Source organism: Lingula anatina, chromosome 1 (genome assembly GCF_051362555.1).
Source record: "Lingula anatina isolate TDL-2025a chromosome 1, LinAna3.0, whole genome shotgun sequence".
In the NCBI taxonomy this organism is placed as follows: Eukaryota; Metazoa; Brachiopoda; class Lingulata; order Lingulida; family Lingulidae; genus Lingula; species Lingula anatina.
The window spans coordinates 42,492,132-42,519,770 of record NC_141767.1 but is presented as its reverse complement, the minus strand read 5'-3'; the positions used below and the strand labels follow the sequence as shown (position 1 = coordinate 42,519,770).

Below are 27,639 nucleotides of genomic sequence, written 5' to 3'. Positions count from 1 at the left end.
TTAAATTGAGCACACTGAGTGCAGAGACAAATAATTTCAGTAGAAAAAATCTTTTTATGATATGTATAATGACCTAGAAGTGATAGCGTAATTATAAGTATTATAAATGCTGGTATATTTGTATCCCCCCCCCCCCCCCCACACACCTGTATATAATATAATCAATTTGGATAATAATACAATAAATGCAACGAAGTTTCGCCTTCTCATTTTGTTAAAAAAAAAAAAAAACCTGCACAATTTCAATTCAGCCCCAGTATTATGTTAAGGCTGTGGCACATTTCTGTACCCACAGCATTCGAAATGATAAAATATCAAAGTGCAAAACTAATACACATGCCACAGTATACAGACTTCATGTATGAAGTTGTCAGGTTTGAGGCACATGCATGATAAATATGTTCAAACTTAGTAACCTCAGACTGAATGCTAACTTTGCCTACCCACATTTAGTGTTTCCAGAAAGGGTGTGATTTGATCCTGGATTTAAAAAAGGTCGATGTATGAAAAATATGATAATTTTTTATGAAAACATATGAAGGAACCCTATAAGTTGTGTTAACAGAAACTGTCCTTACAAAAATAATTTTCTATAGCCATGTTTACTCAAAAATTCTAAGCTTCATATATAAATATTGTCTTGTTCTCCTTTTCTGTTTCTTCATGTCCAGCTTTTAGTTCACTGCATGGTGTACAAGGTGACATCACTTTTTATATCCAGGTTCAGTACATTGCCACATGAGGTCTGCTCTCCATTTGTTTAAATTAATCAGTATCACCATACTTTTTTTTATCAAGAAGCTGAAGAAAAGATGGCCCAAAGGGTAAAATAAAGATTCAGAACTACACGGTTCTGTGCTGATGATATTTACATCTCTGTCTTATCTTGGTTTACCAAAATAACAGTGACTAGCAAAACGTATTGACTAAAAGGCCATTTGGAAAACTTATATTTTAAGTGAACACGAAAGAGGCTGACCCATCTGTCAAAGCATTCACCTGGGGTAAAGAACCTGTTGTATTTCTTTGACACTTCAAGAAGTTTACCTTTATAAAGTAAACCTGCCTTAATAGTTGTTAAATGGAGGGGTAAACACAATACAAGTACCATGCATTGATGGTAAGTGACTATTTGAAGGCTGTTTATCTTTTTTGTGTTAATCACATTATTTTTCCTGTCCTACCTGTCCTTCCTTTACCCCCCCCCCCCCCAGTTCAAAAATAAAGGTATAATGAAGCACTGCACAATTTCCCTCTATTCAAGTTAATATAAAACCTTATCAAAGACAAATCACATTCCTCATACTGTAGAGACTATTCTAATGACCCTCATATATATCTTTCCACTTTAAATGCAAATTCAATTTGTTCTTTACAGTGATCAATGTGGCTAACTTAACTTAGCATAGCACATACACAGTACCTTTCAATGCAATTTTTCTCTGCTAGTCTTCTGACTCCGCTGTGTTCTGCAGGCATCCAATTCGTTCCAACAGTTTTATACCAGCTCTGCGTTTTAATAGCCTTAGCCCTCCAGGGAACTAGCGCATACCTGTCAACTTTTCTAGCTCCCTGTCCCAGCTGACCGGAGCTTTGACCCAACAAACATAATCTAAATTCTACGTCACCGAAAGTAATGGCCCAAACTCATGTTCAAATCAATACATCACAATGATATTCATTCACCCTGCTACAATATCCTGATACACTGGCCACTTTATCTCAGGTAGACTGCCCTATGCATGAAACTCGTGTGAAACCTGATAGGATACACAAGTGGGGCCAACATGGGGGATGAATGGGAGCCCAGAACACTGGATAAAGAATGGTGCCATTGCAATGTTTGCAACAACATGCTTTGCAATCTAGTTCTATGAAAACACTATAGCTACCTGAATGGTTGATCAACCATTCCTCTCTTGACTGCTTTTGTGTGGCTAACCCGAGTACACAGATAAGAACACAATTCTATCAGCATGCAGCAGTTGACACGAGCCTCTAGACAATACTGTGTGTAATTTGCGGCACTGTTCTTCAAGTATTGGAAGTTCAATGCCCAGGCCCTCCTACTTCAGTCTACAAAACATATGCACCTGCATGTGCTTATATTTTAATGCAAGGTACATTGCATAACATTCACTACACTGCCAGTGTAAATCAATACCATTTATTATTATTTTTTCAATTTTACTTATAAAATCAAATGCACACTACACAGATATGAACATTGAAGAAAATCACTTCACTCATTGAAAAATACACAGTAATATCTAAAAGAACTCTTTGACAAAGATGTCCGATTTGCAATGGGAATCAAGAACTTTAATCCTCAAGCTCTTATCAAAACACTTTAAATTTCCTGCATCCACACAGGGATTCATTATTTGTATTTGAATTTCTTTTTCCAGGCCACATAAATGTTCTTATCGTCTTGTCCACAAACTGCTCCAGCCTACATTTCATTCTGTAGTAGGTCTGATAAACAAAATCCATAAAATCGTCCCTTCACAAACCCATCCATCACTGTTTTTATTACATTTGTGGATCCAGTTTAATGTCTCAGTCAATCACAGTGACAAATATAACATTCTCTTTTGCTACCAGATTTATGATCATATTGTTGTCCAACTTAGTAAATATCATGTTGTCAGATCTACTCTGATTAGAAAATGTTACCATTTTCTTCTTGATGCCCTTGAAATTCATAACAATTTTTTCAAACCAAGTTCACTTGCGATATTGTATTATTTGACTGAACTTGCAGTGCATTGAAATAAGATTCCTCTTGATGATCAGACACACTGCAAATCTCAATGCTATTTTTTGCTCACCAAAAAATAAGAACACATACTATATAACTTTTCAAAAATTCTTACAACCAATTCCAAAATTTTCTGCAAACTGCCATGATGTATAGCCAGAAAATATTCAAGACATGCACTGCCTGGGCAGTGCTCTCTCTTAATTTCCTCATAAAATCAAGCTGTAAAACCAAACAGGATTCCTGGACCAGTTAAGGTCCTCCTCCCGCCAATCCACATGTATGAAATCCTAATCAAGCACCTTTAGTCCTAACCTACATATTATCCCTTGCTTTATGACATTTAACTGTTCATCACAGTTTTAGCTCTTGAGAGAGAGAAAGAGAGGGAGGGAGGGAGGGAAGAAGGGCACTTGTATACAGATGTAATCTCTAATATCAGCTTGAACATTGAAACCTCATTATTACATATAATAATGTCCAGTATGTCACATGAAGAAGTTCTCTGTCCACAAGATTGCTTCTTTTAAATTATTTGCCCCAGGAGTGTATATGTTAGCATCAAATGCAATACAATAAATGTACTTTTGTCATGAAGTTTAAATATCTTGGTTGATATCTAAGTTGAAAATCAATGATGGAAATGCTCACAGAACCTCTGGTTATAACCCAGTTACACAACTAGAAAATATCAGAGGAAATTGAACTCAAAATCAGAGCCAGTGTCACCAAGACAAAGTCCCACACGAAGAATTGGTTTTTATAGACGGAACACTTTCCACGAATTAACAAACTTCTACATGCAAGTTTTCAGTATATGACATGAGGAACATATGTCGAATTCTAAGCCACCTTTCAGACTCTACCATAGTTATAGTTATACATTCTTTGATAACTTCTAAGTTGGATTATTGTAACTTTTTTATATGGATGTCCCAAGAAACAGATAAAAAGACTACAACGTATTCAAAACATTTTTGCTACATTATCAACTCATACATCTATGGACAATCATATCATACCAGTTTAAAAGGAACTGCCTTGGCTGCCATTCCAAGGCAAGGTTTTATTTAATGGTAAGTTTTTGTCCATGACGCTTTTTATGAAGTGGCACCAACTTACTTAAACAATCTTTAGTTGTTCCTACCAGAAATGTGCGATTAGTAGACCAACTATTATTGAAACCTGTAAAAACTTATGGGAACATCTCTTTTAAATTAGCTGGTCAAATGGAATGGAATATGCTACCACCTAAAATCCACTCAAGTGAATCAACTGCTAATTTTGAAAGGGAGTTAAAGACATATATTTTCAGGAAATTTTATGATTATCCTAATTGTAATGCGTTTTATGGGAGAATTAGACCATCTTGATGTAGAATCTTAATCTTTCTTAATATTTCCTTTGGACATATCTTGGTAATTGTATTCTTAAGTACTTGCTTTTATGTATAGTCTACTGAACTTTTTTTAATGAATTTCAGACTCAAATTTATTATTATTATCACCAAATTTATTATCTCATAAATGTGTGGGTGGGTGTGTGCAACTATGTGCAGAAAAATCCATGGTACAAAAGTGAGGATAAATGACATCTGTGATGCTGCCCATTTCCATAAAGCTGGTTATGTATAAAGATATCAAATGCCCCATTTACCATGACATCGTAACATGTCAAACTAACTGTGATGATAAATATGTCCTTGTTTTTAGCGTTTTCTTTTATTCATGAGGAAAGAAAGCCAAATAAGTGTCAAGATTTTCGATTTTCAGGGGTCTCACTCTGGAGAATAGGTCGCCTACAGAATTACATTATCATGAGAAAAATGTCAAAAGGCCAGTAAAGCCAAACAAATTTGATAGATCATTTCCATACTTCTCCCCACAGAAAAAAAACTATAACATGGATTTATCTCCTTGACTACTGACAGGACATACTGTATTCAGCAGCATTTTACAGCAATAGCTGTGCGTTGGATTAGTTCGCCATCAACCATCTTCTGTATTATTATCTTTGCAGAAATGTAAATAACTTTAACCTTTGTGGTGCGTCACATGTATGGATTTTGTTTTGAATCACGATTTTTAACTTGAAAGCTAAACCAAATTCTCAAAATCTTACACCAGGAGCCAAAGTACAGTAGTGCAGATTATGGAATTGCATGGGCAGTAACATTTCACCCAGTGGCTTACAAGAACCGACATTTGCATTAATTACTTTATTCAAAAGATCTTGATTAATGGGCCAATCTTTACTAACATAACCACATCAGTAAAATTTGGCTGATGCACTTTGGCAGGGGATTGATGCATGTTGTGATGAATATAGCCTGACGTGCTTGCAAATAGCTGCAGTGGAGAACTGACTGACAAGAGGCTTGCGTTTCAAAAACTCTACCCTCCATCTCTTGTAATGAGCTCCAAGCATTTAATCTACCATCTTTTTGTCTCACCTCCCAGCGCTGCGCCATGAAAAAATCAACTAATATACCTGTCAGTGTCAACTTTTATGTCTAAAGGTGGGGGTAGAGTGTATGGGGTGAAAGGAGATTGCTGCTGGGGAGAGGGTGTTGCGTTTCTAACGAGAGAACTGCACGGGAGGGTAGAGAAGAGTAGTGATTCAAGCATTATAATGAAATCTATGTACATTACTACCCAGGGTAGCTATTAATCATGGGTAGTTCAATTCCCAATAATTATCAGAGCACTTTATTCCAGCAACATGATATCTAGCACTTAGTGACCACAGGTCATCTGGCTACTGATCTGTTAATTTCCATTCCTCAATTATAATCAGTTTTCCTTTGTTCTGTCACTGCAGTTATTGGAGCACATATCATTTACAAAGTACATGAAAAAGCTTTTCTAGCCAAGATTATCTGCAAATGCTCAAATACCCAAACATATATCAAGTGGATGTTTTAATCTTGTTAAAAGGTGCGCTTACAAATTACAATGAAATTTCTTTTTTTCTTTAGTCCGAGGTTACGACTGAGATGGACTTACCAGACCAATCATGAGCTAGCAAACAGGTGGATCTGTTGGGATTACTGCATCTTAACAGGTTAAACAATTGTTTGCGATGATCTTAACAGATGCCACATTCAAAAACTAAGAATGAGAACACTTGAGGAGCAGCTGCCTCACATAAAGCAGCATTCAGCATGCACATGCTACCTTAATTTTTAAAAGATGGAGCTAAAATTAAAATCCATTCTTATTCAAAACACTCCTGAAAATATGCCACCAACTACGCGTTGCTCCTAGAAATTATAACCCCATGAAATCAGAAAACCCTACAATTTTTGGGGGGAATTATTCTTCGTTGCAGACCTAGTCCAGCAGCATATTGGTATTTGAAGGTTACTTAATTCTAAACTTTCACTAGGGCTCAAAAATATTTTAATGAGCTATTTTTCTTGATAAATTTCATACTTTTGAGTTCTCACATTTATTTGTAATTTGAGTTTCAAGTCCTCTTTGGAGTGCCGTACAAGATAAATATTCTTTTTTAAATGTTTCCCACTGCAAAAATAAAAAAGCGATGTGCAAACATCAGAGTATGAAATGCTCCTTTCAATGAAATAAATAAAGTTCAGTCGCAAACAAAGGTATCACTTTCACCCCAATCTCAGCTAAGTAATTGAATTCCCAACTTCATTGGGTGTAAAATGCAAGCCTGCCTTGCAGGTTTGAACGCTTGTTTTGTTAGTGTGTTCAACTTTTCAACTCAAATTACATACATATATTGCTATTTACACATTTCATACAAAATCTTTGTATCCAAAACATTGCACACAATTGTACACACGGGGAAGATTATTCCCACATTGTTGTCACACTTTCTAGCTGGTCCACATGCTGTAACTTTCAAATTGTAAACTTGTGTCAACAGAAGTCCACGTGTGCATCTCAATTCAACTGATTTAACATCTAAGAATTAGACTACCCACCTATTTACAATAAATCAAGTAGGTTCAATATATTTCAATATATTTCAATTCACCAGTTAAACACACAACAGACTTTCAGACATACAATATGCAGATGTTTAATTAACATCCCTTGTACATTTTTACATCTAAAACCTTTCCAATCTGTGTTTAAGTTTCACTATTACAGACTTAGCTTATCACAATACCAAATATATTATATGAAGTAGACATCTAGAAAATTAAAATAATTTTGATTTATGAATCAGGCGCCAAACAGATCTTGTATACAGGAATATCATAATGACAGCACCTGCATAACATATGATCAGGCAACAGGAAACCCATTTTAGGGCGCGTTGACATAAAACACAGGTAGTTCTTTATTGGAACAAGCCTTCTCTGTCTGTTGGGAGGTTAGGTCAAGTTCATCAGCAGATGTAATTCCATTTTCTTCCTCCTACTCACACATCCATCACCAAGATATCAATTAAGTGACACACTTTGGAGAACAGAGGGATAACAGTTGGGACAACTTATCCTAAACATACATACACCTTTCATTACAAAGATTTGCATCATGACAGAAAAATACAGGGTGGGGCAGAAAATCAGTTACATAGATTATGTCATTTGGTTTCCTCCCAAATATTTTTAAAAATTTTCTCTACTGGTAAAGCATTGCCCCCCCCCCCCAAAAAAAGAAAAATAGTAATAAATAAATAAATAAATAAATAATAAATAAATAAAATTTTCAAAAATGTCAAGTCAAATCTTACGAGAACAACAAGCCAAAAAGTAAAATGGTTTTCCACTTATCGTGTTATCGGTGCTGCATATATGCTGAAAAAAGTGAAAAAACAGCATAACTTCCATAAAATTGACCTGATAGCTCTGATTTTCGAATTTGACCTGCATATTATGAATATTCATCAGTTTTATAAGTTTCAAGCCAAAAAGTAAAAAGGTTTTTCACTTATCATGTTATCTGTGTTATATTAATGCTAAAAAAGTGAAAAAACAGCATAACTTCCCTAAAAATCGCCCGATCATGCTGATTTTTTAACTTGACCTGCGTATTATGAATATTCATCAGTTCTGTAAATTTGAATACAAAATGTAAAACGGTATTCCACTTATCGTGTTATCGCTAAGTGCACGGCAAAGACGGCGACGACGGCTTCGACAGACGCGGATGATGGCTATATGTACAGACACATCTGTGTCTGTACATAAAAATGGATAATATAATTCAGTGGCCAAATGTTGCGAAGTATCATATTAATTTTCAATGATTTCCCAAAAAAAAGTCCTCTTCTTCTGAAAATAATTCAGAAACTCTCACTATTATACAACAGTATATTAATATTTACTTCACACAACCTTCCGGAATCTGCACTCAGTGGCACCAGGGTGCCTTCTTATTAGCACTAGTAATGGAATATGACATCCTCTGTACTAATGGGCCAAATTCAGTTAATGTGGCCTCCCAGCCTCCCAGCCAGCAGTCGAAGTTATACAACACTTACATAACATTGCTCAAACTGCACTTAGAACACCAAATATCTGGCACACCAGACACTAAACAATTGAAAACTTTTCTTCAGAAGTAGGCATACAGTAGTTTAAGGGACAGGCATTTTAAATTACCAAGTTAAGAACAGGATTTATATAAAAGTTGACAATTATATTTAACTTATTGAATTTTAAGTGGTACAAAGTAGGATTTTAAATAATTGGTCAATTTGAACAAATGAAAAGTAATAGATGTCTCTTCCTGCTGGGACAACCAATAATTGATTTTCAGATCACTATACCTCTTTCTAACACATAATTTAAATTCATCATTATCTATTGATTATAAATAGTGATAAACATCAATGAGAACAAAATGCTTAAAACTGAAAATCCAATCCACACCTAAACATAATTCTGGAATGTTAACAGGTTGTGCTTGAAATAATGAATCTGTACAGCACAGTCAAAACCCTACTACACATATGCTGCTGCAGATAACTACTACATTTTGGGTATCTGTGGCAATTTATGTGAAGTGACATCCATTATGCAAGGAACTCCATTCAGTTCAATAAAGGTTCTTCTGATATAAATACAATCTTATATAATATTCAATAACAAAAAATATCTGCATCTTTGAACCATCGTTTTTTTCATTATGTAAAAGGCATACTATTTACTGCTTCTGTTATTTTTCTCTTAAAGCGAAGATTGTTCAAGAGACTAGACTTTGGGGGGGGGGGGGGAGAGGAATGTCTGAAAATTAAAAAACCCATAAAGTGAAGATTTAAGTAAAATTCTGGATTTTGCCAAAAATTTATACCTATACATGTAAGATTGATCAATACTGACATCATATATCACCTGCTTCAATACACTACATCATTATGGCAAGAGTTTAAAGCGCTAACGGAAAAACTCATTTTTGTTTTTCATGATAGAGTGATGTTACAAAAGAGGACATTCGATTCAGTTTAATCTATTCAAATGTTACCCGATGGACATGTTAATCCTCAGATTTCTGTGACCGATCTATCACTGATCAACAAACACATCCTTTCTATCCAGAAACCTGACACAAGACCATCAATCCTGCCATTAATGTTTCATTGTCTGGACATCATTACTTTGAAACCAGTAATTTCCCCTGTCTCCAATTTCTTATTAGAAAGGTCAGTTCATAATGAGCATTTTCCCTTCCATAAATCCTCTTCAGCAGGTACAAAGCTAGCAACTAATAGGGTTTAGCCTGGGCACAATTTGTTAGGAAAAAAATAAACAAAAGAGAAAAAGGAAGCAATGGTAAATGTGTAAAATAGATATGTTATTATATGTAATCTCTAACACTACTATGCTTTTCAATTGTTTTTTCCTACATAATTGTAAGTTAAGCTTCAATGTGAATAACAATGTTGGGGATGTAATATGATACCAAAAAACATTAAATACAATGTTGAGAGAATTCATAGGACAAGAGCTTGCTATAACTGAAAATGTCAAATTCTTCTAAGATGGTTTGAAATTGTTATCTAACACAAAAGGATAAGTGGTGTAATGAAAAAAAAAAATCTTACCCAACATTACCGATAAGCTTCAGAGGCTGTGTGAATAAGTGTGCACTTGCGGTACCACCAGCCTTTTAAATCTATGCATCGATCTTCTCAGTTGCCCGATAAAGCTTACCTCCAATTCACTATTGGCATGAAAACAAAACAGCCAACTGTGCTGGTTTCAATGCTCAACCTTACAAGTTTAATTCTGGTGACATATATTCAACAATACGGAATATTTGCTTTCCTCCACTGATCCATTGTTGGAACAAATGGTGGACAAATCCACATGGAGTACTGTCAATGAGCCATGATTCTGTCAAACTAAAGAGCATTCAAACTATTTCACCTCTGCATGATTTGAAAGCTACCTGGGCCTTCATGTCTCAGATTCTACTGAAACTTCAAAGGCACTGTACAATAACATATTTGTGTGGGTTGCAACTGTGCACACACACTCCTTTTTCTATAAATAGTCGAGAAACTCGCGAATTTGTTTTGCCTGCTTGGTCATAAAATTTCAAAGTGTGAAAAATAGTCTAAGACGTTCACTTTTAGTTGCCTGTAATATTCGCTAAAACCTGTTGCCAGGCATATCATTAAAACTATCCGACAGGCATTTCATAATTTGTTTCAAAATGTCTAATAAATACATAATCATAACTTCTGAAACACATTTATTAATTGTAAACTAAGAACTTGCAGGTGACAAGAAAGTTTATATAGGATACAGGCATACATATTCCCCTGACTAAACTTTGTGATATATCTATATAAATAAATAAATAATAAAAACAATAATAATTATAATAATATCGAACAATTAAATAGAGCTTTATGTGTTCATAGATATTTGAAAAGTTACAGGATCAAATAACACACAAAGGAAAACCATAACTAAATTCAAAGCTTTTTTCACTCAACAGCCTCAAATGTACACCCCCATTAGACTGATATCCGTATGGATGATGACTGCATGAACACGATTTGAAATGAGAGATGTCGGGGGCACAATAAAAGATGGCAGTTAAGCCAAATTATAAATACCTATGTAGGTGTGCAAAACTACAAAAATTGATACCAATCCTAAAGTTAAAGAGTTTGTGGGGGAGTGTCTTTATAGCCCTTCACAATACTCTGCATCCTATATGACCATTCATAAAAAAATGTAACAGAGATTTTTTATCAAAGTATCTACCAACTTCTACCAACTTGTATATCTGAGCAACCATGCATCACAATAACAATCACCCAAACAGAAAATAAACAGTATACCCTGTAAAAAAAATAAAAATAAAAATTGCTTATATGTGTACGACATTTAGGATCATCTGAAAGATACTATTCACCCAATGTGAAAGAGATGTAAGGCCAGATGGCAAAGAGTTTGGATAGATGGATGGTTAATAGAAATACAGATGGGTCAACATCATTAATAGTTCACCAGATGGATGGAATCTTCCACATATAGCTATAATTATATATTTAGGAAATCAACCAAAAAAAAAAAAAAAAAAAAAGAGAGAAGACAAAGGGTTTTTTTCATATGGTCTCTCAAGCTTCATTTCAAAGCTGGGCTCTGGAATTACTACAATCTTAAAACCATGCTCGTTACATTATTCCACTGCAAGTAGACAAATCTATAAATAGGGGTTACCAAGGACAGCAACCAATGCCATTCAGATTGTCAACACATAAAAAAGATATCATTAAAGAGACCTATAATAAGTTCAACTATGGCCAACCCAGTAGTGTTAGTAGTATAAATTAACCAACTGATGACGATACAAAAGGAACATACTGATGAGAAGTTCTCCATATTATCATATCACCACCATAGGCTAAACAGATTGTTGTTCGGTTAAATAAATAAATGCATGCTTTATAAGCATGGACATGTGCCTTAGGCCAAAGCATTTATAGCATGATAATATAAGAAATGGATAAAGAAAACCAACTTCTCTCAAAAATATTTATCAGAATTCAAAGAACTGCAAGACAATGCCACTGTCATTTTTGACTTAATACTTTGGCATTTATGCTATGCCACTCAATAGAAAAATCTTGTCCATAAACAAAATAAAACCCTATGTAGTATCCAATAATCACCTTCCTCCCAAATGTCAGCACCTCTATCCACTTGATAATTATATTCATAAGCTGGAACATCTTGATCCAATTGCGACTGACTTATTACAGGAGGACTGCCCTGGACAGTCACAGGATGGTATTCTGACACTTGGGGCCTGCTTCACAAAACTTTAGTCTGTAACTTGGTCCAAACTTTTAGTCCGAATTTTTAGTCTACTTTGACTGCACCAGATAAATCAGTAATAGCACAATTAATATAATACCATGGCGGTTTTATAACAAGAAAGTTGCAGCTCATGTCATAGGCCAACAATTACTCTATTTTAGTAGACTACTATTCACTTAAACTGAAGTGAAGTAAATCAAAATTTCCCCTAATAACCTCTTTTGAACTCTTATGAAAAAACACACAAAGAATGGGTTCATATATCATTGTCGTAATTATCAGCCTTTGTTTCATTAGTGTGCGTCATTGACATATTTAAATATGTAAAAAATATCAATAAATGTCATGGCAAAGACAGAAGGTGCATATTTACATTTCCTCCCATGTTGAAGTATATATTGCCCTAAGCATAAATATTTCACTAAGCTTCCTACACAAATCAATCAATGACATCAATGTACACATCTGGTACTGAAACTTAAAGATATAATAAACAAGAAGGCTGAAATGCAAACTATGTCTTTAATGTTAAAAACACATAATAATATTACCACATCTGTAATGTTAGCATTCATTTAACAACATGTATGTTATCATGACTCAAGCCTTCTAAAAGATAAAATTTCAGCATTACTCAGATTTACATTAGAATGTGTTCTGAATTAGAATGAGGATAATGAACAAATAATAGTAAATTTCTGATATAACAAAGGTGGTTTATGTCAGGAAAATTGAGTAAATAGTCATTTATTTGAAGGCATATTGCCATGAAAAGAGAGAGAGAGAAGATTTCAAGTTGTGAACAAAATCATCACTGGTTAAATTGGGGTTGCACAAATAAACTTTTTATTTAAAATTAAATTTTTAATTTAAATTTTTAATTTAAAATTAAATAATTTTTCTCCGTTATGAGATCATGAGAGCCATTCTTAGGTGTCCAAACATAACTATAAGCATAAAACAAACAATTATGTTCTGCACAATATGAGTTCACATAAACAAATTCTGAAAAATTACAATTTATACAAAAAAATAATAAATAAATAAAAATAATGATTCTTTTCCCAACCTTGGTCAAAAGGATATCCATTGTTTTCAAAACTTACATAATACTGGTGTCCATTTCTTAATATGTTTACAAAATACAAATACGCAAGACAGCTTTAACCACCCTCATTCGAGTTATATCCCAATTCAAACAACATTAAAATTTTTATTTTAGACCAACAGTAGCATTTTAATATATCAATTCTTCTCATAACCATAAATCTGAGTAAAATGTATACTATTCATCTTTCCTCTTGACAAAATGGTGCATGAAAATAGACTGACACATCTTTGTTACATAAGATTCTTAGTTCTTATGCTTATGCACTGCTTTTAAATAGGTGATAATAAACCTCACATCACCTTGGTAAACAAGCTTTACTTGACGTAAGAAGGTAATTTGACATGATGAAGTATTAGAATAAAACGTGACAAAAACAGTTTGTGAGTAGCATAACAACACAAAAGATAGATGCACTGGCAGAGCTGTAGGCAGAGATGCGGCTTTTTCCTCACCTGAATAACATTAAATTATAATTTTCAATAATAATAATAACTGATGAAATATGACTAAAAACAGCACAAAATTTTCTTTTTTTTTTTGGGGGGGGGGGGGGCAAGTAAATTTGAGTAAAACTTTATTTTGGGCAATTATTATTATTTTTTTTTTTTGCAAGAAGGGGAGAGAACATACACATAGCTGGGGTAGGATGGGGGGGTTGGGAGAGTCAGGGATTCTAACTTACCCCCCACCCCCTTTCTGCCAGAAAAAGAATTGTTGAGTAAAACTTCATCTAGGTACATAACAGTTTGATGGTAAAAGTTCCACTTTTTATGAACCCCCCTTGAAATCGCTGGCTAAGAGCCTGAAGCAGTTTCCCAAAGAGAAAAATACTGCTTACAGGCATGCTCATGTAAAAAAATAGATAATGTCATTGAAAAAATAACAATTAACACATGCAACTTTTAAAGATATATTTATTTCATATATAATGGTTTTGAAAACTTCTTTAAAAGTACATTCATATATAAAGCAAACACATATCTTAGATTTTTTTTTAAAGTTGTGAAATTTAAATGTGGAGGATAAAAAAGCATCATTTATGGCTAGTATTCATTTTTAGGCAACAAGTAATCTGGAGAAGCAGAAATTTATTCAATGTATAATAAAAAAGTTGCCATTTCAATGAATTCACTTGAGAATGAGAGAAGAGAAAAGGAGGAATGACTTGGTAACGTAAAACGTCAAATTTTATGAAATCTTCGAAAAAAACAGGCTTAAAAAACACATATAATTCGCCCACATTACTTTCTTTGGGACACATTAAAGCACAAAAAAGTTTACTCCGTAAACATAATTTAGCTAATACTAAAGAGTCTCGTCTTGTTCTATTTTTAGCCAAATGGCCGAGCACAGGAGGAAAATGCCAAAATATCTTCAATTTTTCACATTAAATGTGTGTCCTTGTATTCTGACAGCATTTGAGTTTAGTGATTGATCATTATACTCACCATATATGTTACAATCATAAAGTGCCTTGGTTATTTTAGAAGAAATATGCCGAAGTTTCCGTACTCCCCCTCTTCACTGTTCTCTTCCCGGCTTGCTGCGCGATACGTCTTGCAAATTAGTTGGATGTGCGCAAGTCTTGAAATAAAAACGACAACTTATAAAATTGCTTTGAATTTTGAAAATGATATTCAGCTAAGGCTAAGATGTGTTTTTTACGCCCTTTAACTCCCAGATTTGTTTATCATAAACATTTTCTTACACTGTCTGTTTCGTCGTCGGTGGAATGCAGTTTTTTCACCTGACCTTGACCTTAAAATCGGCAACTTTCCGCAAGTCGTTCACTTCATGAGCTGAACAGTTTGTTTGCCTTTTATCCAAACTCAAAATGTGCTTGTTGCTTTCCTAAGATATATACGTTTATTATACAGCTAGATAAGATATCAAAATTAATTTATGTGTCGATCAACAGGATACAACATAGGCTAGATCTATGCAGTGTGTCAGGTGTGACTTGGGGCCTATGCTATGGTTCGGAAAACTCTCTGCAATCATGTGCAACCCAAAAATACTGACTCAGTGTATGAAAATACAACACAATTTTTTTTATCAGATTTGACTTTATGTTAAAAATAACTAGATGTTTGCTTATAAGTATGAGTTGTGTCCCAAATATCTTCCAGATTTAACCAAAAGTAAATTCTAAAAGGAAAAGTCAATCGCGCCAGAGGACGCTGCGAGTAGGCGGCCCCGAATAGGCTTCAAATTAAAATAAGTATAGGTTAACATGAAAGAACCAAGCGAAAAAAAGCGTATTTGATAGTATAAAGTGTTTTGACGTACATACAAATACCCCCCCCCCCCCCCCGATCCATCCCAGATTACAAAATTAAGTTTAGGCCCACTAGCTATAATAGGACCTATATAGGCCTATATAGGCCTATGTCCATGTATTGTCAAGCGACCAGTAGACCTATTAAGGCCTACAACCGATTTACTCTGGCTCATCTCTTTCATTGGTACGTGGTGTCAACAAACGCCTCAAGAAAAGTATTTCCTATAGGCCAAATCGCCGTCACCTTAACAAGTTTTACAAGAACGGAAAAGACTATATATTTACAAATGGGTCGTAAATTAGAGATGGGAGGGGGAATACGTAAAAAAAGATCGTTCTCACTTTGCCCGCTGGGCCTATAAATAAATAAGGGAAATGGGGTGGGTCAGATGCCACAGCCCAAAGGAGGTTGAAGTCAGTGAGCATAGTTGATAGATCCGGTACACAACCTCAAATTGAATGTCCGACAAATTTATAGACTCCCAAATGAGTAGGCCTACGCTACATTTGAACCCGTCTCCGAATTAGAATAAGGATAGGCCTATCCATTAAACAGATTCGTTGTTTTGTCCTGTCTATACCAATGTTATAAAACAGTCTGTCGCCAGAATCCAAGGGAGACATATATATATTTTATCAGACCGAAAGAGTGTAGTTTTTCCTTTTGTTTGAAAACACGTTACAAACGTAGGCCTAATCTGAATACCTCTCAATTAAGACTGTTCAGCTGAAGAGCAAAGAAGAATTATCTCTATTTATGTATTTATCATTGTCATTCACGTTTTGGTAAGAAAAATAAACCCATTAGGCCTACTTTGATATTTCATAATCGTCATATGCATGGGAGAAGAATGCGAAGAGATAAACTGTAAGAAATAGAAAGTATCGAAAGGACGTACCCTTTCACCTAACAAAATCAAAATCGATGTGTTTTTTTTAAATATTGTTTCTACTTTAATGCTAATCCTTACTTAACTCAGATTCTGCAATTATAGAAAATTTGTTACTAAGTCCGTGGGTAACAGCGCATTTTCACTTGGAATCAGCTTATAACAGCCTCATGTCATATTCAATCCTGGCCACCGCTGTGCACGTTAAAAAAAAAAGACCAAAAGACCAGCGCTGACATATCGGATTGGGAGGTGGCCTTGAAGATGTTTTTTCTTTTTCTTTTATTCTGATAAAGAGGACTCGAATTAATTTTGTTCTCTTTTCTCTCAATAACTTCGGAATTCTTTTTTTGTTTTTCAGTTTTAAAATTATATCACAATCGCTACATGGTTAGACGTGCTTCTTGCATTTCTGAAATCTATCATGAAAAACCACACCAAATAATGTTAGATGTATGGGGCCTAATCCGCCTACTACAGTGCCATCTCCGCCGTTTCCATGAAACTGAAAAAGCCGTATACGTAGCCTATAGTCCGGGTGGGCCATTTTGGATCCTTGTCGCCGCTGATTTTACTCTAATATGTGAAGTTAGCAGATATTAACCAGCTTTGAGCCCTTTGGCTTACATTACCTTTAATTAATTCTGTTACAGGAAACGACCTAGCTGTAACGACGGATCGACCCCCCCCCCCCCCCCCCCCCACACACACACCCATCGGCGCCTATTTCAAAATTCATATCTCTGACAGAAATTACAGTATCTATTTCCACGCCAGAAGGTAATTTGCAGTTCTGGGAAATAGGTATATATTATCTCTGTAATATTGAAATCAACCATGTATCCAATTTGGTAGATTATTTTATTATAACTAGATTATAGTAGTTGTCTCACATTAAACATAAATATAAATAGATATTTTAACTTCTACCTGACCTCGTAGATAACAAGCTTCAACAGCAAATTATCTGCTATTACCGATTTAAAATTATATCCAATTGAAATGTTGAAAAGAAAACATACGGGAAAAAATCCAACTTTAAATTTCCCGCACATAGACAGAAATGAAACTTTTAAAGAAAGTAGGTTATCAATGAAGGTAAAGGTCGAATGGTCACGTGATCAAACTATCATGGCGGAGCGAGGAACATTAAATTTCGCAAATAAGCTTTAGATTGCTACGAAATGGCAAGCAGACGACCTAAAAGGCCTTCTTCGGCTCGAAGAAACATAAAGCAGGAAACATTTTCATCATTTGTCAGGTAAGTATCCATTTGATGCACAGCGCTGCTCAGCATTAGCGCTTGAAGTGCGGTTGCCCACCACGCTAAGAATAGGCGCCAGCGTTTAAAATTACCTTGTATTTACTAACAACTTTATACGATATTTTCTGAGGTTATGTAGCAATATAACTTGCACCCACGGGTGATATGAGATTCGTATTTGGTTTAGTTTTAGAACTGCTCTTAATTTACACCAGATGAACGTGTTATAACAGTTTTGTGTCGTGTGACACACGAGAACAAACACAGCTCGGCAATGTTTTGGATTTGAAAATATAGCAAAGATTTCAAAGATATACAACCCATGATATGTCCTTGAGTCAATGGTTATACCATGGTTAATTTCACCATCATGCTTATGTTGAAACTGAGCATCATGATATTCCAAGAAAACCATAAGTTGGGTTTGTTATTCATCTTTGACTTGGGTTAAAATAAAGTGCGAAATGTCAATAAACGATGCAAACTAAAAGATATGATAAACAAATGACACAAACAAAACAAAGCAATTTTGGCAAATCCATTGAATCTCTTTTATACAGAAGATCAGCATCCAATTGGAACTGGTAAGCAGACCTGTATCTGCAAATCCATTATCAAATGAGAACTCCCTTCTTCACAGACAATTAATTTTTGTCTAAAACTCTGAACAAAATCATTTTAGGAGTTTAGGGTTAGCATATTTAATTTATATTTTTGAATATTATTCTCTTTAGTGAGTCTGATTACATGACTTAAGATTTAGTACTGTAGTTGAAAGGTGTTTTGAATTTCACTAATCAAGTTGCAGTTATATATATATATATATATATATATATATATGGTGTATTTTAAAAGAAGTAAACATTTTTTATACCTTTGTAAACTAGTTTCAAGTTTCTACGTTGGATCAGAAATAATCTGGCAATCTTATTGTTTGATAATTCATTGATGTAAATTAATTTTGATCAATAACCTCACCAAAATAATATAATGACAGCTTATTTTCATGTCACTAGAGTTTGAAATGTATTCATTTTTTTCTAATATTGCTAGTTCAAGTCGGCTTCGGCATGTACAGAGCATATTAAAAGGTGGATCAAGAGCACATGCATCCAGTCCAGATGCCATCTTGTGTGTAACAGGTAAAATAATTCTTAAACACTTCCCAGTTTTCTTTATAGGCGAAAAGTGTTTGTAAGTAAGGTAGTGTTTGTATAATAACGATACTTCAAACAGGTTAATAATAGTTTAGATACGTTTTAACATCGACGTCTTTGAAGTTATGCAGTTAAATTTACGGTACTCATAATCTTAATCGATAGATAAAAAGTTGATTATGAGCTTTAAAAGATTTTATCTTTTGTATGTTATATGATAAAATTTTTTGGATTTGTGTATTTTTCTTGTCATGAAAATTATAATTTTCTGGATATGTTTAATGTAAATGTATGTATTGCAGAAGTTTCCTATTTATTACAGGCATTGACAGTCGCTATAATGATGGTTGTACAGAACTAGTGAACCATCTTCTGTTTGGGTTCTTTGAAAACCGCAGGAAGGAATTAGAAAGGTGTGCAAATAAGACAAATTTAGGTTATTAGCCCCAGGGTCATGGTAGTATTTTTATCTGATTTTATTTATCTGTTTTGATTATATAGAAATGATTTATTTGATACCTTATCAATAGTTAATTGGCAAAATATCATCATACAAATATAAATACCTTTGTTAAGTGTTTGGTAAGAGTCTAAATTTGCTAGTTTGATTTTTTGTTTAAAGTGATTTTTACATTGATTCGTAAAAGTGTGAGATTAATATATTCATATGGATTATAGGCAATGTTGAGTATAGTTATGATAATTTTACAACAAAGTTGAGACATCTGGTTAATTTAAAATGTTCACTGTCAGTGTTAAACTCTTTTTATTAATTTTTCTCTAGCCTAAGTTAATGTTACAAGCAGTTCAGTGTTCTCTGCAAGAAGTATACTGAGCTATATAGCTGAAGGATATTTACCATAAAATTTCTTTCATAAAAATGGCAATAAAACCCTCTTGATTTAATGCAAGACACTTTTATTATTTGCAGCTCTGGGTTTGCGGAAGAAACAATTGATGGTAAGATTGGTGATTGATATATTCAGGATGCTAATGCAGAGTATTTAGAAAAGTCTTTTTAATTTTTTAAATAAAGCTGTACTTTTAATTTATATTTAAACAATTTTATAACAGATGAAAAAATATGTATATTTTTGCAGACATAATATGTATATTATTAAGCGTATCTGATGAAATCCATACCTTTGTCTTGTCTTTGTCTTATACTTTGATTATCAGATTGCTTATGATGTCTGTCAAACATTCTATTTCTCTTAGATCTTCTTATTCTGGTGAAACATGACAGTGTTCACATTTATTGCAACCCAGTGAACTACCTGTACTTCCTGCCATACATTGCACACTGGAGAAACCTGAAATTACACTGCCTTCACCCTGAAAAGGTACGTAATACACATGGTGCCATTGTATCTACTTTGTGTTTTACACTTAAATAAACAACTATGTTTCAGATTCCTGAAATACATTTAACTGGAGAATCTTGGGTCATTCTGTGGTGATAACTCTGGCCCATGTCAAATGTCAGTGAGAATTGCAGCTAGGAATTTGTTCAGTCGCTGGTCACTGTTTCCTCTTTTGGCCAGTTAATGGTATCCTGAATGGACAGTAGGTTAAAAAAAGTCACTTTATGGTGGATGCTTATAAATTGTGAATTGTTTTTCAGTATGATGAAGATGAAGAGGAAGCTGAAGAATTCAAGATCCACAGCTTTATTGCTATGGTTAAAGATTGCAAGACAATTGGGATTCCTTACAGTACCTGGGGTGAGAAGAAACTCTTATTTTATGTCTCAAAAATGACAACCTTATACAGCTAGGAAAATGTTAAATTTTATTTTGCTGGCAATTCTGTATTGGCTAGCTGTCATTCACCATTTGATATTGAAGTTTTGCTATGAATTAAGCATACAGGTATACAGATAATTATCTCAATCAATATTCAGTTTTCTCAGCTATTTTTTGTTATATTATAAAAACACTTCCATAGAAGGACTATCATTTCTGACATATTCCTGTTTTGGTTTAAGAAGCAAAAGAGTAATGATTCACTGAATTGTTTTTATCACTGCTTTTATCCCTTTGACACTCTTTATATCATTGATTGTTTCAGCACATCCTCTGCCATTTGACAAATTTTCAATAGAAAAGTGGCCAGTAATACAAGCTTATGCACTGGAAGGGTTTGGAGGGTAGGTACATGAATGATTAACAAAGATGTGCTTTACCTTGAGCACATGCTAGCAGAAAGTAAAAAAACTGATGCACATGAAGTATTTTACAAGTTTAGAATATGTATTATAGTCCCAAAAGGGTGATTCTGTGGCCTATGAAAAAGCTATTGTCTTGCAGCTAATGTCAAAAATGATTAAAATTAGCAGATTACTGTAGGAAAATAGTGGTATTATTATTTATTTATTATTATTATCATTATTATTATTATTATTATTATTATTATTATTATTATTATTATTATTATTATTATTATTATTATTATTAAGTCATGCTGCTGCAATGGTTCTATTGTTTTAGTGGTGGTTTCTTCACAATGAAGCATGAAGTAGTTGATGTAAGCAAGGAGGTTGCAGAGCTCTACAGCATCATGGATCCCGTGTCTGTTGAGATGTTGGCCACTGAGGTAAGTGTTTCATTAGTGTTTCATTCAATTTGAGATAAGTGAGTTTCTTCCTCCTTTTAATGAAAAAGGTTTATAAAAAAATTCCATGGGAAGTTATCATATGTTTTTCCTGCTTTTTAAGCATTCACTCATTTCATCACTTCCTAGGATAAAAAATTTATATTTTAACTTTAAATACTTTGGTGTTCAGTATTCTCTAAACTTAAAAATAAATGTGAATCATGGCATGTACACACAATCTATTATCTTTATGTAGTGAGATATATGTATATGTGTTTACCTGGAAGTTTTATAACTTATTTTACAGCATCTTCCATTATTTGAGCGCCAGTGGAAGACTATGTTGACGACTGTGGATGTGGAGGGGTAAGAATACACACTAAACTACTGTACAAACAGAGGACATGCTAGCCTCACAGCCAATCCTTTATTTTAAATTGACAACTTTAACATTACAAAAGAGATTTGATCTTTTGACACTGAATCTTTATTTCATCTGAAGGAAAATGTGGAATATTTTGAATGGCTCCTCAGTATTCATTTAAGCAAAACATCAGATGCTGATTTGTAATGGAGAGCATACAGTGTTCTTTTGTCAGCCTTACATGAATTGGCCATTTCACCAAAAATGCTGTATTTATTTTAGGAAATCAGGTATTGCAGAGCTCACTGAGAGAAAAGTTTGTGAGGTGAGTAATGTGAGGTTAAATGAAAATTAGTAAAGCTAGATAGATCAGCAGAGAACATGTGCTCTATTTTACAATGCTCTAGCATTTTCATTCCTACAATATCTGAGATTTCAGTAAATTAAAGTTGCTTTAAAGTGAATTAATTGTTTCTTAGACTGCTTTTTTCTCCTGAGATTTAATTAAGTTCAAGTTCTGTGATCATGCAATTGACAGTTTTGATAATCGTTTTGGCAAATGTATTGGCACCTCAGTAGAAATCTTGAGTATGCAATTCTCAGAGCAAGTACAGTAAAGGGGCATACACTCAATATGTCACCTACTAGCGAGTGTCTTCATTTTGGACAGAGCCAACTGTCACATGTTATTCTAAGGTGACAGTCAACAGTGCAGAACAACAGTCTGCAACATTAGCACTGGCCCTGTGCCAAATGCCAGTAAAATTGAAGCTGGGCCAGCATAACTTATAAATTTGTACATTTATTGTGCAGCATTTCTGCATTTGGAAAAGAGATTCATAGACCTTGATGCCCCTAAAGACCAGTAGAGTTTGGCACTAACTAAAACAGTAGTATGGGCTTTATCCCAGGTCTTGCATATTTATCAAAAAACAAAGATTGGATGCAACTCTTTAGCAACCTTTATCTTTGCCATTCTTTGATATTGCTACCATTATAATTTGTAGCCTCTGAGAAGTTACTTCAGTCATGGCCTTGTTGGAGCAATTAAGACGGACAGTTTGTAAGTGGTTTCTGTAGCGTAATGCATACATATGCAAACATTCATTATTTATTACATAATGCATGTAAATGTTTAAGCATGTAAAAGAGTTTTTTTATTTGACAGACTAAACATCACATGTTAATTTTTTACGAAAAAATATTTCCTTTTTTATCATTTAAATTTTGTTTTTTCTTTACATAGTACTAAGCGCTGTTACCTAATTATCCATCTCTGGTGACAACTCTGCTTAAACACAACTTACAAGTATCAACAATCATGTAATTCTATAAGGTAAGTTCAATAATTCAATAAGTATTAATTTACTACATCCTTACAGTGCCAGATATCCTTTTGTCCTGTTTGGCAAAAATACAAACAAGAAGAGTTTAGAGGCAGTCAGGAAAGGAGCAGTTCAGAGCAGTGATACAATTCCAAGCTCAGAGGCTTCTCACATGGTGAGTGACAACTTTGATGGATCAAACTGTCAAGGTTTATTTGTTGGGGGTGGTTGGAGTTATTTTTGTTTTTACAAATCATAGAGACATATCCTGGACATTAATGATTCATTGGTTATTTTCTTTTATTTACATTTGTATATCTCTCCATTTTCTAAACTAGGACATACAAAACCTACTTTCGTATGTCCTAGTTCTTAATCATGTGTGCTTGCGAAATGGTCTTGGCACTTTTTCAAATTGTGAGTTGGTTGTACTTAACTGGAGCAATTTGAACAATTTGATCTTGTGTATATCTCAAATCTCAAAAGTTTCAAAATGCTCTGGGCCTATAGTGTGCATCACACTAGTAGTTGATCAAGACACAACTAGAATCATTTAATAGAGTAATTTGCACTTCTGGTGGAATTTTTGGCTGGACTGTAGCATGCATGTTTTTTATTGAAGACAATCTTCTTGCTGTTTGTTGTTAATGTGGTTTCAATGTTTAGGTCTGCCAGGCTGTGTCACCTAAAGGTCCACTGAGCTGTGTGAGGACCTACTTCTTCCAGGCCAGCCACAAACCTTATCCAGGTAAGATATTTTTGTGAGTTATGTATTGATATATTGATGGAATATTATTTTTCTCTACCTTATTCAATTTTTTACCTTCAGAATTTTTTATTTCAGCTCTCTGTGGTTTATTATTATTGGCAGGATTACATTAAGTTTAGTTTACTGTATAAACTATAGGTGGAGCAGCTGTCTGCTTCAGTTAACCTTATCCCTTCGTGTGCTAAGATTGGGATGTTACATACTTTACTCATTTGAAACATATCACCATTGAAGATGGCTTCATTATAAGTTAATAGTTGTTTTGATTTTTTTACAAACATAACATCACTGGTCTAAATCTCCTTTTTCCTTTCTTTCTTAGTAATTATTGTCATCACATGTATAAAATTGTTGAACTTCATTGTTGTTGATTTTACAAAATGTTTGATTGTGCACAAATATTTTTACTCAGTAGAAGAAGAAGATGAGGCCTAACTTTGTTTTGTGAGGCTCAAAGGAGAGACCCACACTGCAGTCTCTAGTAGTTTATTCCCAATACACAGTATTAGAAAATTTTCATTGTATGAATGATGTGCATCTGTGGGAAAAAGTTAAATATACAAGTTATGTTATTCATGATATCATTTTGTTCCTAAATAGCCAAGAAACTGTGTTGCATGATTTGGAAAAAAAATGTTGGCATCATTTTGTGTTGTTTTGACATTTTTAGTTTGTACAGATTAGCCTCGTTTATCTGTTTGGAACACCAGCTGTATATATTTTACTTCTAATTAGGTTTTACTACAAGAGTTCTCTACAAATGTCGTGATACTTCATCTGTTGGCTGTGTGTGTTGATGATAGTTTATTTTTGCTTTTTGAAAGAGTTTGTCCAAAGACTGACACAAAACATTGTTATGATGGTGTGATTAAAAACTGAGTTTCCCTCCCCATGAATAGATTGGAGAGTTTGGTTGAGAAGAAATACCATTTGAAAAAAAAGATAAAAATCCAAATACCTTATACATCTTGTGGATATATAACCAATCTCATGTACAATTTATGACTGAGTATTTAATTTGCACATTATTCCTGTTGTTTGCTGAGGTCATTCACTGCACTGGATGATTTAAAAGGTGTCTTGATCTAGCTATTGATCACATGATATTCATGTCTGACTTTCATCTCTGTTGGTTTTTATTGAAATTGATCCCTGCCTAATGGTTGGATAGGGATGCTTATTTGTTCTGCAAAATCAATTTCACTTCAGTCAGGAATTTAGGATAGAAGATGCTCTCTTAGTGTATGTTAAACAGTGGCAAGTCTTCAAAGGGAACAGTTATTAATTGAAGAATCCTTTGTTGGCAGAGCAAATTACATAACACTGCGCCTAGGACTAGAATAACAACTTAATCCATGTTGCATTTTTTTTACAAATTATAGTCTGAATGTCTTCAAATTGCGTGGATATGTGTGTGCTCGGCTCCTGTATCTGTTGGATCTCGTTTATCTTGTTTCCTTATTGGAGTAATCAATATGCTTTTCTTTGCTGCCTTATCCTATCTGTAAATTCCATGTCCATTCATCTTAGGGACACGGCAATAAATGTTCATACCCCAAGAATAAGGTGATTCAGAACATAAATGTCTTTTTTTTCTTCACTCCAGACAGGCAGTATTTATTACAAATGGATGTTAATTCATTTTTCTTTTTAAGAACTACCTTACTGAGTATGCAAAAAAGGGACGAGTTCATGATAATTTGATAGACATTAAAGTGTTCTAGCTGAAGTTGACAATCTGTGTACTGCTTTATATCCAAAGGAAATCCTCAGCTAGGATTGCCAATCTTATGTGTAACACAATGCCATCTGGAGAATTAAATGATGTGTCATTATCATTTATCTTCTTTACAATGGCTAAGATCAAAGAGAAACACATTAAATGAGTTCCTTTGTTTCAGATGATATGCACAAAAGGGATAGAAATGGGTCAAAATATTTTTACTTGATCTTTCTTGATTGTGAGACATGTTTTTGAAAGTACTGAGTGGTTTTCTTCATATCCCTGTGTTTGCATATATATTATTTGAAGTCTCTTATTTTCAAATGGAAATTGGTCCTTGGAATTCCCCAGATATAATTACCAAATCTAGAGAAGATTCTGATAATCTGTGATGAATTTGAATAACAATTAAAATATATTTAGGAAATCGAATTAAATCTAAAATCTGCCAAATAATCCAAATAAAGGAGGGGGTATTCAGGAAAAAAACTGCAATGTTTCATCTCATCAGCATGTCAAATGTGGAAAAAAAGGTAAAAAAAAAACTGGAGTTTGTTTATTGGCTATTAATGGCTTTTAGTGCTTCTGACTACAAAAATGTCTCCTGTTTGTGAAAGGTTAATTGTTGTTGCACACATTTAGTTGAGAATCTTAACATTGCCTCCAAGATATTAGAACAGAGAGATAAAGACCAGTTCCATATTTCATTCATGTGCCAGATCTGCTTACATTTCCAAGGCAGAACTTACCATAAGCCTTCAGGTGAATTTCTTTTCAAAAGGTTTTGCTGTCTATGGCAGGCTTAAATGCAGCAGTTAAGAAGCAGGGAGATTAGTTATTTTAAGTGATTGACAAGCACAATTCATTTTCTGTCAGCCGTAACAGTGGAGTTATCAGTGGAATTCCCCTTAGAACCACCTGTTTGGAAGGCATTTTCTTAGTGAGCTGAACTTTTTCATATTTATGAAAAATTTAATCTCAGAATGTGTGTTTATTAATAGAAATATTCAGAACAAAGGTTTCTCTTCTGGCAATTGATTGCCCTTCCTTCACAGCAAGAGTAAATTGTTTGCTTCCTATCCATTGATTGCCTTTCTTCAGAACAAAAATTGATTTGAAGAAATTCTGTCTCCCATTTTATTGAGCTTCTTTCACCAAAAGTCATTTTGCTTGTTTGTTTTCCACCATATTTAAACAAATAGATAGAAGCACAGTTAAGTGCAGTGCTGTTGAAGAAGACCTACTTTTTTCCACAGGAGCAACCTGTAATCTCAATATAATGGGATACGGCAGAACTGAACAGCAGAAAGTACTTGAGAAAATTGACACTTAACTATTGGACTCAAAGTGGCTGTCTGCTGTGAAGAATTTGGCATTTGATAGTTGTGTTGGGTTGTGCTTTAGAAATATATCATTATTAACCACAAACAAGGCATCTTTCAAGTAATCAGTTTGAATGTATGCTTGTTTTTTCTCTCTTACTAATCACATTTATCTAATTGAATATTTGAGATTGAAAGAGGACAGGCATTTGGGTAGGGAAAGTTTGGGTCTTTGCAGCAAGCATGGTGATTAGACTTGGTACTTCTCACATTTATGAAACACAATATACAGGGTGGTTTGCTCATGGTTTTTTCCATCGTCAAATCCATTCAACATATTTTCTTCATAAACCTATCACATGGCGTAGTGTTTTTATGCTTGTCTGATCACATGAGTGAATGGACATGTTGGCGTTGTGGAATTTTTTTTTACAGGCAGTCAAATTTCTAGCACATTAGGACTGTGTATTTGGAATTTAAACTTTTTATTCCCTACTTGGTGTGTCCTTGATTAAATGTGACAATGAGTACACTAGGGGGATAATAACAATGACAGTTTTAGAGGGCATAGACTTGGTTGCTCTTGAAGTGTTTTAATCTAAAAGGGAAACTATTATTGGAATCTCAAACATGGATCATAAGAGCAATATATATTTGTTTGAGAAAGAAATGGCCCTTTTTATCAGGAAATTCTGCTTCACTTAGTTTATAAGTAAGAAACATGGATATCCTAAAAATATAAGCAATTGGTTCACACTGTAATCTGTTAAGCTATTCCTCGTAGACAGCATTCACATGTTTTTTGGTTAAACTGGTGGTGA

At 34.1% G+C, this 27,639-nt stretch overlaps 2 protein-coding genes across 6 annotated transcripts in view; one reads left to right on the top strand and one right to left on the bottom strand.

Annotated features, from left to right (window-relative positions):
- Positions 1-14,730, bottom strand: part of LOC106153592 (protein FAM53A) — a 36,989-nt gene extending 22,259 nt beyond the window's left edge. Inside the window, exon 1 of one of the 5 annotated variants that reach the window (XM_013527570.2) lies at positions 14,577-14,730. The gene's annotated coding sequence lies outside the window, so the exon portion shown is untranslated. Of the gene's footprint in view, positions 1-1,423; positions 1,611-9,784; positions 9,935-14,576 lie in introns of those variants that run through there. The other 4 variants (XM_013527571.2, XM_013527573.2, XM_013527576.2 and 1 more) reach the window with 4 other exon arrangements.
- A 2,662-nt stretch (positions 14,731-17,392) lies between these two features.
- Positions 17,393-27,639, top strand: part of LOC106179872 (dynein axonemal assembly factor 9-like) — a 34,029-nt gene continuing 23,782 nt past the window's right edge. Inside the window, exons 1-13 of the mRNA XM_087001074.1 lie at positions 17,393-17,560; positions 18,617-18,705; positions 19,043-19,133; positions 19,652-19,680; positions 19,939-20,063; positions 20,345-20,444; positions 20,791-20,869; positions 21,210-21,315; positions 21,623-21,681; positions 21,962-22,004; positions 22,687-22,742; positions 23,062-23,179; positions 23,671-23,752. Coding sequence (XP_086857200.1) covers positions 17,484-17,560; positions 18,617-18,705; positions 19,043-19,133; positions 19,652-19,680; positions 19,939-20,063; positions 20,345-20,444; positions 20,791-20,869; positions 21,210-21,315; positions 21,623-21,681; positions 21,962-22,004; positions 22,687-22,742; positions 23,062-23,179; positions 23,671-23,752 — 1,054 coding nt within the window. The 5' untranslated portion in view covers positions 17,393-17,483. The remainder of the gene's footprint in view (positions 17,561-18,616; positions 18,706-19,042; positions 19,134-19,651; positions 19,681-19,938; positions 20,064-20,344; positions 20,445-20,790; positions 20,870-21,209; positions 21,316-21,622; positions 21,682-21,961; positions 22,005-22,686; positions 22,743-23,061; positions 23,180-23,670; positions 23,753-27,639) is intronic.